This window comes from Galeopterus variegatus, unplaced genomic scaffold, assembly GCF_000696425.1.
Source record: "Galeopterus variegatus unplaced genomic scaffold, G_variegatus-3.0.2 Scaffold3920, whole genome shotgun sequence".
NCBI classification, from domain to species: Eukaryota; Metazoa; Chordata; class Mammalia; order Dermoptera; family Cynocephalidae; genus Galeopterus; species Galeopterus variegatus.
This window is the reverse complement of record NW_007730031.1, coordinates 25,134-40,550: the sequence shown is the minus strand read 5'-3', so window position 1 is coordinate 40,550 and position 15,417 is coordinate 25,134. Positions and strand designations below refer to the sequence as shown.

Genomic DNA, 15,417 nt, shown 5'->3' with positions numbered 1-15,417 from the left:
ATGTTGTAAGTAGGGCAAGAAATGGAGTGATTACTAGAGAGGAACAAGGGAGAGGTGGTATGCACACATACACGCTCACTGTGGTTGTATACTCATGGGAATGATACAGTAGAGCTGCAGGAGCAACACTCTCAAAAGGTCAGAAGTGGGATTCAGAGGAGCCAGGGACTCTTCTACTGTAACAGGCGAAAAGACTTAGACTATAGGAAGACACAGCTACCATTTAATATTCATGAAGCATCGATGATGTGCTAGGCAATGGCAATAGAGCAGTTAATAAAAGAGACAAAAATCTTTGCTCTCATGAAACTTGTATCAGAATGGGGATTGGAGGAGGTAGACAAATGATAACCAAATAAATAAGTGAAATGTATAGTATGTCGGATGATGGGTACCTCGGGCAGGAGGTGAGAGTGGACTGCAAGTTTAATGAACTGGACACTTGATATAACCTTTACAGATTTAGCTCCTGACAACTCTCAGGCACATTTATTTTAACAATTAGGTTAAATTTGGCCAAATACCCATGTTCCAGGGCTGTGAGAATTCTACTGTCAGCCTTATTTCACAGGTGCTTTCTTCTGTGAACGTCCCAGGACTTGCCTAGCCCTGAAACGCCCCTTTATAGTCCACACCACAGGTTTTAAGCCTATATTTATTTGTGTGATTATTTGATTAATATATTTCTTCGCTACTATACTAGAAGCTCCAGGAGGGGGGAACTATGTCTGTTTTAGGTAATTGTATGCCTAGAGCCTACTACAATGTTGGCACATAATAGACCCTATTTTTTGAATGAAAAGTAATGACTGTTTTACAGAAGCTACATTTTTTTTTTCCTTTTTGTCTTTTTTCGTGACTGGCAATGGGATCGCAACCCTCAGTGTCGCGCCCACACCGCGCTCAACCAGTGAGCAGACCGGTCTCTATATGGGATCCGAACCCTCGGCGGGAGCGCCGCCGCACTCTACCAAGTGCGCCACTGGGCCGGCCCCTGGAAGCTACATTTTTAATAATCTCGTTATTTTATTATTTTATTCTTCTGTGTTCACTTTAAGTTTTCACTTCTCACTTTATATAGCTGATCTGGTAAATGGTCTTTTTTGAAGCGGACAGGGTATATTTTTGTACCAATGGAGTGTGTGAAATAGAGTCGTCCTCTAATTTAAGTAATGTCTCTCCACTTTTTTTTTTCTTTTACAGGAACAATGCCAAAGGTGCTCCCCTGAATATAAATAAGGTCTCTAATAGCCTGATTAATTTTGGAAGAAAGTTGATTTCCCCAGCAGTGGCCCCAGGAGGTGCGGGTGGCCCTGTACCAGGGGGCAACAGCAGTAGCTCCTCTTCTGCTGTGATTCCCACCAGGACCTCAGCAGAGGCCCAGAGGCATCATTCGCAACAACAGCAGCAGCAGCAGCAACAGCAACAGCGGCTGATGAAATCAGAAAGCATGCCAGTGCAATTGAACAAAGGTAGGAAAAAAATACTAGTAAATCCAAAGAAAACACTCACAGTGTAGCCTAGGATTTCCTCACATACCTGTGAGGAACCAACCTCCCAGAAGTAGAAACGGATGCAAAATTTAATTTTTAAAAATCTGTTATATTTCATCCTTAAGTTGAAATATCAGGTTCTGTATTGTTCTTAATTAAGAACAATATATGAGGTAATTTGTTAAGGTATTTTTTAAACATTTTTATCCTGGTGTACTTGCATTTTTGTCCTGTGGATGCCCGTACAGTGTGATGGCATGAATTTTCACAATGCAGAACTTGAGATCAGTTGACTATGTTCTCTGCTAACTTTGTATAGTAATGCTTTTGACTAGAAGAAAATATGAAATGGGAAGTTCCAGTACCATGGGCCTTCAGGGATGCAGTTTCTCTTCCAGCTGTTTCACCTCTAAGGAATATAAACTAGAATCTTAAGGGGGAAAAAAAAGCTAAACAAAATCTCAAGCTGCCAAAATAAGTGTCTGAGATTAAGCACTAAAAGTGAGAACCATAGAATGTTAGAGCACAGGGAACCTGGGAGATCATCCAGTCCACATATTTCATTAGATGAATGAAGGTACTGCTGTTGGTAGCACTCTTGCTGCTGGGACTCAGATAAGCTCATTTCTGTTGCAGTGAAAGCCGTTCCAGTGCTTCACCTCCCTCATACTATATTCATAAGAGAGCCCTTCAGGTTCTTACTCAGAACCTTTATATTCTTATTTTCCACTTCTTTTGAAGAGATGTAATTATTAGGTCCCCCTACTCATAGCAGATTAGGAACAGCTACATTTATTTTTAGTGGTGGGACTCTACTGACTATACTATAAAAGCAAGTAACATGATGGCACAAAATCTACAGAAAACTATCCTAAGACCTCACAAAGCATAGCAGTCTGGGGCTATTTAGTGTCAGAGCAAACATCCAGACCAAGCCTCATGTCTTAAAGGGATCCCTTTGTTATATCAGTGTTCAGCAGCTAGTGTTGACAATAACAAGAGTAATATTGTCAGTAAGAAGACTTTAAACTATGTTCCATATACTCTGTTTAAGAAGATTACTTCCAAAACTATTAAAAATTTCATGTATTGGCATTTAGGTTGGTAAACTTAAGTTAAATGGACTTTATTCCCCAATTATGCAAAATAATGAGTATTATTCAATATTGAGTGTGTGTGCATGTACATGTGTGCCTTTGTTCCTCCATTGGTTACATCGGGTTGTCTATCTTTTCTATATGTCTTTGTCTATATGAAATATTAGACTTTATATAATGAGTATTTAAATTTCCATTAGAATATTTAATTTACCTTACATGAGAATATCTCATTTAAAGTTATGTTATTTTCTTTTTAATGTAGAGCTGTCACACATGATTTAAAGAAAAGGAGACTTCAAGTTATTAACATGTTTTAGATGTATTTTAATGCCAGGAGACATGCCCACTTCCAAAATGGAAATGAATGTTATTTTATATATTTTTTAATTGTACTGTTTTATTGTTCTAAACAAATATGATTTCAATATTGCTTTGATAACAAGCTGTAGTCAGTTGTAATTCTGACTGATGGCAGGCAAATGAGTCAGAGAATCTCTTAATGCTGTAGCTTAAATTTTCTGAGGAACCAAGCCAAATGACTGTAGAAATATAAAGTTGTGTCTCTAAGGAAATGTCAAGTATTAATATCACAGTAAGTGAGAAAGGAAGTGATGGAAATGGAACAATTGATGAAAACTAAGTTCCCAGTTATAAGGAGACAACAGAGCACTTAAGCAAAGTATTTGGAACATGAGTATCACTAGGGCATTTCGTAACTGATCCCTGTGCTGAAAGAAAGTGGCCTTGTTTGGCAACTCTTCTATATTTTTATTTCTGGTTTGTTCTTCCAAAAGTCAGTCAACCAAAAAAGCTTATCTTTGTCCATATTAAAGATAAATGTCCCTGCTAATGCCCCTCCATATATAAAGGTTTCAGTAAAACAAAGGACAAAGAGAACACTTTATAGAAGCAGAAGAGTTTGATGCTCTTTCTTTATTTACCCATTGATGAACCCTAAGTGATACCCTGAAGCTCTCTGACCCTCTGTTTCCTCACCCTGAAACAAAGGTTTGGGCTGATCCCTAGGGAGTCTCCCAGCTCTAAAAATCTATGGTTCTTTTGCTGAAAGATAATATTTATCAACTCTATAGTGAAAATACCTCTCCAACATTGGTTCCTTATGCTGGTATTTCCCATAAGTATTCTGCTGTGCTGTTACACCAACAAATCTGTAAGTGTGTCACCTGGTCCCAGAGATTAGTGAACACAATATTTAGCCGTCAGGAGGCTTGTGTTGAGAAATGACTTCTAACTATCTCAGAACAGTGCCATCTACTTAGATGCCTTGGAGGAAAGATAATGTAATAGCCTTTTTAGTGTACTGTACTGGAAAATGTGAAAGGTGTTTTGAAAAACGGTTGTTTATGAAAAGAAAAATGCTATGGTTCTTATAGGTTAGTTAACTCTCAATTATTTGTGCTTAGGGGAACAGTTGTAAACCCAAACTCATGCATGTGTTGCTTGAAATATGTTCTGTAGTTTTGTTGAAGGTGGGATAGTGAAGGAAAATAGAAGCAGCACAGATGTTCCCTATAATTTTCTTGTTGATATTTAATATTAAAATGAGTTTCCAGTCTTAAATATACATTAATAGGTGATCCAGAAGCAGCAGAGTAAAATTGGTAGCAGGCATAGAATTGAAACTCTCCTTCAAATACACACAAAGTAGGCACACCATTTTTCAGTGAATTTAGAGTTAACTATATTATGAAAATTCAGGACCTGACTATTTCTGCTAAAAGCTGTTCATCACTTATTTGGGGTATGTTACTATTTATAGATTTTATTTCAGTTAGAGGAAAATGTAAATGCGTATACTGTTAATTAATGGGAATGATATAATTACAACCCAACAATTTCTAGATGAGCCGGCCATGTTGTAAACCATAATTGTAGCAAGTGGTCAGGACACTGAGTATATGTTATTTAATTCAAAAATTGTTTTTTGGTTTTTTTTTTTACTGCTGTATATATTATATAAAAGCTAAAGGGGAAGCAAGTCTATTCCAATTATCATACATAGAAAATATGGTGCCTTTTTAAAACACTCGTATAGTTTATTAATCTCAAAATAGCATAGGCCTTCAGATGGTGATATATCCAGAGGATTATTCTGTTGAAAGTGACTATGACCAATGTTGAACTTTGTCATCCAGGAATGAAATCAAAGAACCAAAAAGTCTTCCTTGTAAATTTAGTGCACCTCTAGTTCTTCACAGGATTTCCTCTTGTGCTCCTTTTCCTTTCTTTCCTGTGTTCTTCAGGTGCACTCTTTATTTCTTCCTATTTCCTTTGACTATATTTTTTATTGCTTTTTGAATTTGAATACTGTTTATTTTAAGCATTTACTACAGGTCCAATTTGTAAATGAAACCTTGCCTATATCAAGTTAAGGGTTCACAGATTTATTTTTATATGTTGACATTTATAAGTATGGTAACTTATGAAGCCTTTCCATTACTTAATGTGAAATTAAAACTTATTTAGGTCTTTATTTTATCGCTGAAGTAGGTTTCAACTTTAGTTAAAAATAAATTTTGTCTGGTATGGGAGGAAATCAGTTTCAAAAGAATGCCTGTTCCTTAATAAATGACATAACTTTTGGATATAAAAATTTTTTCAAAAGGAAAAAATATATTTTATGAATATTTGTAGCATCATGAAATCTGCTCAGCAAAATCTTTTGATTGCTTAAGTTTTCTATATTCTAAATTAGTATAAATTTGTTTTCCTAAGGAAAAACAAAGAAAAACTTGTTTTCCTAAAAGGTAAATAAACAAACTTCTAAGGAAACACTCTTCTAAAAAATTATTTTCCTTAAAAACATTTTTTATTGATTTTTCTAAGCTTGTGCTGTATTTTCTGTTGTACTATATTTTTAATAATTTGATAAGAGTATTACAACACTGAATATGCAATAAAAGTTGATTATTTCCTTTTTATGAAATCTAATTATTTTTTCTTATGAAATCCAGGCGATATAGTTACAGGAAGCGATGCTCAGGTTTCTGTTCCTGTCCAGACTCTAATTGACCTCCAAGGTACAGTTACCGTAGCAATGTAGTGTCTCTCTCCCTACAGTATTATCATTGCCCACTTCAAAACTCCATTTTTCCTTTTGCCCACCCTCCATTCATACTGTTTATCGGTTCACTACCACTGTTCAGCCACTGAGTGGCACTGTTGTTTAGAACAAAAGTCCCCTCTCGTGTTGTACCTTGGTGATGCCAAATCTGGTTATGATGTGGGTTTTCTATTAATTGTGTACAAGCTTCTTTCCTTGCAAAATATGATTCGCCCTATATTTTGTGGTTATTTTAACACTACACTTTATGTGACAGCTCATACCAAGGTATTCTTTTTGTTGCATTGGTGTTCTGTGACAGAAGTTGACCAATTAGTTCTGAGATTAGACAATTTATATGCTATGATTAGGCAGAGGTAGATATTTTACCTAAAAGAATCACAACGTGATTTTGAAATGTTTTTAAGTACAGCCATTGCATTAAGAATTACATTAACACAAACTATGGTGTGGCAAATCTCTGTGCACAGTAACTGGCACTGGTTTAAAATAAAGAGAACATTTTAATATCATATCCATTTGTTCAAAATATAGAAAAACAGAGTTTATTTAAGAAATACAAAAAAGTGGTAATCCATATTCAACAACTCCTGTGGAATTTTAAAACATATAAATATTTAAAGTTGCCACATTAATCTTTTATTATGCAATCTTTTAGATGAAATATGCCATAGAGAGCATTTCTGTGTTAAATGGAAGCCTAGACTAACTTTAAGAATCTTCAATTCAAATTCAGACTAATGATAGCAGTATTAATTTAAATTTATATCATGTTTTCCTTAATTTAAAATATCCACATAATATAGTCATGCTAGTAAGTAGTAGTAGTAATATTAAAATACTGTTTTAATAATGATATGTCCTCATAATATCCATGTTTTTAAATAAATTAACAGAAGAAAATGGATTGTGATTAAGAGATGATTGATGTATTGGCTTGCAAAAAAAAAAACCCCACACTACGGCAATAGAGGAATGTGCTCTCACTTCTATATATACTTCTGTGTTTCATAGGTTAAGTTTCTGGCTGTATTCTGGTAATTAAACCAGATGACCTTTAGGTGCTTTTCTTACTCTGGGATTTCATGAAGAACTGTTTATTCTTCTTAGTGTCTGTTAAGTGATCTATATAATAAAAGGGTTTGGTAGCATGGGCAATAAAAAAGGCAGGTAATCTCTACATAATTTCTCTTGAGCCTTGTCAGTTATTGAACTTAGATGAATACTAATGTGATAATCTGATATGGTGAGAATTCAGAGGACTGAAATTTGTTTCCTAAAATTAACCCTGCAGACAACTTTTGAACAAGTGTTTTGTTATCCCACAGTTAATTGCTGCAGAGTAGGTCTTTGGCTTCTCTGCAAGACATGGGCTATGGAGCCCAATTTATACCTATGAAAAGAGAAAGCTGAGGGTTGGCTTGCTTATTCTGACTTCTGCTTCTATGCTAGTGCTCAGTCCATTTTTTCTTACAGATCAGAGCCACATAGGCAATGTTACTTTTTAAATAAAACTTTGAAGAAGGTTATATCATTTTGTTCAAATAACTTGTGTTATGTAAACAGAATCATCTCATTCATTTATTCAACAAGTATTTATTGAGTGCCTACTGTGTGCCAAACTCTGTTTTCATTGGCCCCTTGGCTTTCCCTACAGCTTTACTAGGTTGGTTGGCCATTACCTTTGCTTTGGATGACCCAGTCAAGCCTACGCAGTCAGGAACCAACTCTTTTCTCTGGATACCCTGTTCAGAATTTTCTCTGTCTCCCACACTCTGACAGAGATTATGTCAGACTGATGAGGAAGGTTCCAGCTACTTTTTAAGATATGAGTTGCAAATAAATAGCTTTCAATCTATGGTGGTGATTCTGACGATGAGACAGTGAGATGACACTTGCCCTGATAGGAAGTTACTTTGTGTTTTCTGCAACATACTTCCTAAAGAGTGCCAAGAAGCAAGGGGAAGTAGAAGTAAACCAAAATATTGGTGGCAACGAAAAATTTTCTGTCAATGCTAAGTAGGGTCAGGAATATTAGAAGTTGAAGAATTTCATCAGAGGTACCAAACCTACTTTAGTCCCCTAAATAATATTTCAGTAGTAGAATTTTTTTTAATTTCAGGGAAATTAAACTATTATTTAGACTTTCCCTAGTGTCTTTTTTCAAAGTAATGAAATAAATTTCAAGAAATGAAGTAAATATCAGCGGTTTCAATGGTTCCTTGATTATATAGTCCTTTTTTTAAAAAATGAGATTTCATATCTGTATCTGCCTTTTAACACACAGTAGTTATATGGGTTTTAACTTTTTAGGGAAAAACTGAATATAAAGTAAGATGTCACTATTTAGGGCAATAAGTAATTTTTAGAAAACTATTGAAAAGTTTCATTTTATATCTAGCAGTATAGGTTGCAATCACACACACACACACACACACACACACACACAAAGTGGTATGGCAGAATTTGTTTTTCAAAGACTTAACTCAATAGGTTTCTTCAAAATTAGTTTTGGAAATTGCATACCTACCCCCAGAAACCTTTGTCAAGAGATACTTAGGAATTTATACATAAATCAGAAAGCTTTAAAACATAGGAATACATACACAACACACACATATTATTTTCAAAGAAAATTAAGAATTTATAACAACAGAGGTATTTAAGTATTATGTAGTGGACCATTAGGAAGGAAATTTAGATTTCTTTAGTAATTGCCAGAGGCATCTTTAAAATTTATACTCGTATGTATTTATGTTATGAATATGAATACATACACATATACACACAGAAGTATCATTATAACACTTTTCAGAGTGTTTTTAAATGTAGAAGGGGGGGAGGTCAAAAATCTCCCTGCCTGGGTAACCACTGTTTTTATATTCTCAAGGTAAGACTAAAACACATATAACATCAGATAATCCCAGTTAATTAAATGTATTAAATGAAAAATGGGGGGGGGGGCCTTCATTTTCTTCCTCCACCTATTTCTGCCAGTCCTTTTCCTCAAGAGTAATAATCATGGTTTAATTTCTTGTGATTCCTTCCAGGAAAAAAAAGTAATAATTTGAGGAGTAATGTGGAAGTCACATTAATGTGATAAGAGCTCACTTGTCTGGAGATACCTTCCCCTCTGGACTGTCAAGAAGAAAGCACTAACAGAAATGTCCCAGTGCAGATGACAAGAAGCAAATTGGTAGGACAAAGAGAAGGAGGTCAAGTCAACTAGAGTAGGACAGAGTAATGACAAGAAAAAGAAACATCTACTCAAAACAGTGAGGGAAGAGACCGAAAAATCGAGAAATGATCCTCGTGGATGGCACTATATTGACCACTCCAGTTGTTGAGAAATGTTAGTCCTGAAGCAGAACAAACAGTTCCATTATGTTCAGCACAGTCACTTTGAGGCACAAAAATATGTACGTAATATTAGCTAGAAAATTATCTAGAAAACTCATTTGTATGGAACACTTATTCCGAAAGACATTGAATAAATGAGTTGTTTTTGGACTGAGAACAAGGTCAGAGTTTGGCCTTTACTTTCAAAGGCCTCATTACACTTTTCTTTTATCTAATTTTGGGTCATATTTGCTGCAGTGCACTTGGCACAGCCCTTATTTAGGGAAGCAAGGTGATGCAGCTTTGCCCAGCACAGGCTCTGGAGCCGGGCCTAGGTTTGAGTTCTGGCTCTATCGCTGCCTTGCTGGGTGACCTGGGGAGGTTACTTAACCTGTTATTTGTAAAGAGAGAATGAGAGCAGCTACTTCAAGGGTGGTTATAGGATGTTATCACAGCACTTGTCCCATAGTGAGGGCTTTTGGGTGCTGCTTGCTCATAGTGGTGATGGTGGTGATTGTAGCACCATTTTGTGTTTTCCTGAAACACCTCTCTGGTCTTCAGAATCAAATTATAAAGGAGCCCACTCAACACTTCTATCTTTTCTTTTCTTAATTATTACTTCTGATATTCTAAAAACACATGTTTGCGTACCCGGTCCAAGAGTGCTCGACCGGGCTAGAGCACATCTATTTCAGGGGTTTCACGTATAATCTGCTTCCCTTCACTCTCTCGTGGCACAAAGATATGTCTTTAATGAGTAGACATCAGCCTTCTTGCTCTCTGTCACTCAAGTCTGTGAGGTAACAAACTGTAATTAAATAGGGGCCAGATGCCTCTTGCTTTCTCCTGGTCACTGTATATAGTAAAATTAAGGTGATCCCCTTTCTGTGGCCACAGCACTGGTGTCCTTAGGCTTTTCCCTTTCTGCTCTTCTGGGATGTGCCTTCCCACCAAGAGCCCCTCCAAACTTCCTAGCCTCCTGATAATTTGCCTTTGGGTGTCCAGTGTCCAACACCCTTAGCTGATCTCAGGTCTTTTGGGGTTCTGCCTGTCCATTTAGGAATACACTCAGCCTGTGTTCTTATTTCTCATTAATGAGACAAGAGCCATGAAAATATTATTCATGGGACATAGTAAGAGCTTAATGAATATTATTTCCCCATCCTTTTTCCTTCTCTCCCAGCCTTTTTGTAGTCAGAGCTCCTTACTGATGCCTGTGAAGCTCATTCAGTCAGCTTAGGCTCTTAACAGATAACCTCCACTGATGTGGAGCACAATGGGACACTGAGTGTTTCAGAGAGAGAAAGAGAATGAGAGATACAATATACATAGACATAGCCAAGTGTAGTCCAAACAATACCTTTGTGAAATTTAGAGAAAAAGATAACTCTTCTATGCAGACACAGCTCACAGCAGGGCACATGACTTTGACAAGCAGTACTTTGCCTAGATTTCAGTGCCTCTGCCAGGCATTCTTGTGTGGGGCATGTATGGTGGTCCTATGCCTAGAGTCAGTTAACTGAAGTCTGGGAGATCACTGAAAAGTGCAGCCAGTGTCCCATGTGGAGAACAGTCCCACTAAGAGAGGGCCTGCAGTCTGTAACCCAGAGTACTATGTATTAAACAACCTGCTCTAGATTTGGAAGTTACCACTGTGCCTTCCACTTACTATATGTGGTTTACGTCTACTGAGAGCATATGTGAGGCACCTCACTAAACCTTTTACGTTATCTGCTTAGAACACACAGCAATATGGAGATGAGAACTGTGGCTTATGAGGGTCAGTGACTTGTTCAAGGCCACGTAACTAGATATCAACTGAGCTCAGACTTGAACCTAGGTGTGTCTGACCCACCAGGTGTTGGCTTCAAAAATTCTGCCTTGTAGACATCTCTCAAATCTACTACCACAGCCTTAGTTTAAGCCCTTATAATCTCTTGCCTGGGCCAATGCAACAGATGCCTCTCTCAACGAGGTTCTTGTAATCCTTGTGCTACTTTCCTGCTTGAAATCTGTAGTAACTCTCATCATCTACCAGTAAGTTAAAGACCATACCCCTTAACATGAGAACAAGGAGCTCTTCTTGATCTGGTTGACTCTACTGTTACAGCCTCTTCTCTCTGTCCTCCCCTTCCCAGGGCTAGATGAGCAAGAAAGACTAAGCTCAGCAACTTTTAGAGATAATTTCATATTTGATTCCCCCTCTCTCCCCAAAAAAACCCATTGAATATACTCTGGTTTCTCTTCAGATCGTATAAATCTTTCGCCTTTTACTAAAAACCCATTGAAATAATCACAACATGAAAGGAAAGCACTCTGTTGAACTTAATATTTTTTTACACTTTGGCATTGGTGTCATTGTCAATTACATGTTGATGGCAGGGAGCACCAGAGGTTTCAATCAGGCCCTTATTGAGCTAGATGTTCCCAGTAGTCTAAATGCCTTTAAGAAGACTGTGTTCTCTGCCAAAAATGACCCTGAGCTGCTTACACCACCACCCCCTCTTCAGTTTTAAGATTTTTAATTGTCTGAGACAAGATTGGGTACTCTCTCTTTTGTGCTCCCAAGATTGCTGTTGTTTGTACTTCTGTGTTTGTTTGTATCACCTGGGGTTGTAGGTTAGTGTGTGTACAAGGCTTTATTTCCCCTGTACTGCTATTTTGGGAGCTTTTAAAGATCTTCTGTCTGTGTCGTACTTCCATCCCCAGTGCCAGACAGCTTTCTGTAGGCATTGATAAGACCTGCATAGGCTTGTTCCTGATGTTTGGTTATGAATGAAGGACTAGATGTACACCTGAGGTGGCTTAAGAATGGGCCTATATTTTATGTACCTTACAGTATAAAATAATTTTAAATAATGGTCTTGAGTCAGAAATCCCAAAAACCAAACTGTGAGACAGACATTTGTGGGTAGGAAGTTTACTGGGGAGTGCCCTCAAGATTAGTACCTGAGTAGTGAAAAAAGCAGCATTGGCCAGAGGTGGAGTTAAACTGCCTTGCAGTTGCTTGTGGAACCTCTGGGGCTGGGATAGCCCTTCAGAGTTGACTACCTTGAGGCAAGGGGGCTGGCTTTTATTCATTGTCAACCTAAACCAGTCACTGGATTGGGGTTAATCCCAAGGGAAGGGGCATGACCTTGGGCAGGACAGGTCTCTTTAGCTGAGAGCCATTTCCAGAGAGGAACTCATGAAAGCCGTCAGCAGTCAACACTCCCAGCAGCTGGAAGAAATAAGTGCCTTGGTCTCGAAGGGGGGTTGAGAGGACAGCATAGCGATATATTTAAGAATGTACCTCTGAGAATAGCTTTAAATTTCAGTGCAAGAAAAGAAATGTTTCATGTTGTTCCTCTCAGTTAAAATCTTTAAAGGTGTATAGAGCTTCAGAACCACTGTGCAGCTTATGGGTTACAAACTTAATAGAATACCAACACCTCAGCTCAAGAGCCATCCAGGTGAAACCTGGATGAGGCCTCATCCACTCATCCTAATGTGCCATATAAATGCGATCACGTTCTAAGTGTACTAGACATGAAAAAGGCAGGGACGTCTAAGAGTACTTTCCTTTGTCTTGGGGCAAGACTACTTCAGGTACCTGGGCTTTTCTTACAAATTTCCAGGGGAAATACTCCATCATCCTCTTTGGGAACCTGTTCTGGTGACACCATTTTCTTAAGGTTTAAGTGTTTGTGATCCCAAAAGACACAAAAATGTTAGTAAGCTAATTCTGTAATTGAGGAGAATCATATTTTGTATGGGGTTTTTATGTGAGATGTAGACCAAGTTTTTTATTAATATTATCATTAATTTGAAATTTGATGATTCAGGGATGAGTTCTGATAAGAGATGACCTTAGTATTGTCACTGAAAAGGAAGTTTGCTAAGCAGAATAATAGCTGCAAGAAAAACCCATTGGTGTTGTTGCCTCTCAAGGGAACACATTGCTTTCATACTCTTTCTGGATTGTGTATTTATTCTCACACAATGGATAATTGATAAGCTAATTTATTAAAGCAGTTATTCTAAAGATTTCTCCCTCACACATCATTACCTTATTTTGTTACCATAGTTACAAAGTATAATAAACTTCATGTTTTGAAAAGCATTAGGAAATTTAGACTGTTTATTGGCTTATACCTGTGCTGTCCAATCCCCTAGCCACATGTGGCCACTGAGCATTGAAATAAATGCTGTGAGTATAAAATATGCACTGGATTTTGAAGATTTAGTATGAAAAAATGAATGTAAAATACGTCATAATTGTTTAATTTTGACTGCATGTTGGAATGATAACAATATGGATAACTGGGTTAAATAAAATAAATTATTAAGATTAATTTTACCTTTCTTTACTTTTCAGTGTGAATGCTAGAAAGTTAAAAATTACGTATGTGGCTCACATTATATTTCTGTTGAGCAGTGCTGGTTTATATAGATTTAAAATCAACATCAGCAGACTTTTATTATAGCCCCACAACATGTGGCCATTGTGCTAGCTTTTCTCAACAAGCAAAGCTGGTAATGACCATAGTCCCTGCCCTTAGTGAAAATGTAGCCTTTGTAATGTAAGCAGGAATACTTGTAATTGAATACAAGAGGCCTTTCCTAGAAAAAGCCATCTCAAAATATATGTATCTTAAAAATTGGGTAGAAGGGCCTACTCCCAATTTTTTTTTTTCCATTTATAATTAATAGTTCCTTGGAGTCACCCTCCAGGATACAGAGATGTAATTATATGTAGTAGCATAGTCTTTAGATTTGGATAAACCTGTTTAACTTATTATGTTGCTAGCTATATAAATAACTATGTGTCCGTGGGCATGTGAATTAAACACTCTGAGCCTCCACCTCAAAGTTATTAGGATTAACTGAGGTAATAAGTGTAAAGGTCCAGTTATGTACATGGACTAACATTTTGCAAATATCATATTGCTAGTAGTATATTCTAATTTTCTGATTTCTTCTTCTTTGGGTAGGCAAACTAGGGAAGTATGTATAGGGAAGATCAGAGAAAAAATGAATAATACCCAGCTATAGTACATATAAAATCTAGAATCAAATAAAAGCTTTTCTGATTTTATTATAATTCTAACATGGAAACAGTTGGTTTACAAACTGGGACAGCTTCTTAAAATTTTTTTCTTTGAGAATGTTATAACTTCTTTTAAATGAAAAATTTCTTAACAGAGTTTGACAGAATTTTGCTTATATATTGTAAATTTCATATAAATAGGTTAGATATAATATATAATGCATACCTCCTACCTTATTTCAGAAAGTATTCAAGGCAACTAAAATTTTATAACATTTGATAGATATTACTGCTCACAACTTTTTTTCATTTTGGAGGAAAGTGGAAAATAATTATAATAGTCTACAAATGCTGAATTTTTCAGGAGTAAAATAAAATTTAAATGATTCTACCTGGAATTTTTAGATTAACTCAGAATTTGAACTATAATGTCAAATATTGAGAGTCTAGAGATCATAATTAGAGTATAATAATCAAAAGAATAATAAAGGAAATTTCCTAGAGCTGAAGAAAGATACTGGCTTGGAGATTTTAAAAAATCCAACAAGCAGGATGGAATAAAAAAGACCCATCCCTATCCCACAGGAAGATATTCAGAACCTCAGGGATAAAGAGGTAACGCCAAAAGTTTTCTCGAGAGAACCAAAAAAAAAAAAAAGATTTGCTTATTAAGGTAATCATCAGGTAGATATCAAACTTCTCATTGGTAAAACTGAGGGCAAGAAATGTTTGAATTTATTTTCAAAATTCTGAGGGGAAATTGTTTTGAACTAGAATCTTCCTCTCAGCCAAACTAATGTTTAAGTGGGAAGATAAAATAGACATTTGGGAACATGCAAGAATTCAGATCTATCTACTAACAGAACCAGTTTTCTCCCCACCTCATCCCCAAATATTTATTTATTTAATACACACTCATATCCCACCACTTGTAAATGTAAAATAACTCTCGAATTAACAAGAAAATCAGAAACAAAAATTGCAGATATTTCTAAGTCAGTGAAAATAAAGGTACCAAATACTAAAACCTGAGAAATAGAGATAAAATATTACTCAGCAACATGATTATCCAAACATACAACTCAGAAAGACAGAAAACATCAAAATACTGCTAAAGAACATAAAGGCATAAATGAGGATAAAAGAAGAGATTAACAACACATAAAATGGATTACATAGGGCCGGCCTGGTGGCACACTGGATAGTGCGCCACTTGGGAAGCACGGCAGCGCTCCCGCCCGAGGGTTCGGATCCCACATACAGACCGGTTCCCACTCACTGGCTGAGCGAGGCGCGGGAGCAACACCGAGGGTTGCGATCCTGTTGCCGGTCCCCGGTCCGGTACGGGGGCAACACTGAGGGTTGCGATCC

The 15,417-nt window shown here is 36.8% G+C and overlaps 1 protein-coding gene across 1 annotated transcript in view; it reads left to right on the top strand.

Annotated features, from left to right (window-relative positions):
- Positions 1 to 15,417, top strand: part of LOC103601871 (TBC1 domain family member 5-like) — a 184,095-nt gene that overhangs the window by 156,288 nt on the left and 12,390 nt on the right. The window contains exons 10-11 of the mRNA XM_008586280.1: positions 1,204 to 1,472; positions 5,569 to 5,634. Of these exons, the coding sequence (XP_008584502.1) occupies positions 1,204 to 1,472; positions 5,569 to 5,634 (335 nt within the window). The remainder of the gene's footprint in view (positions 1 to 1,203; positions 1,473 to 5,568; positions 5,635 to 15,417) is intronic.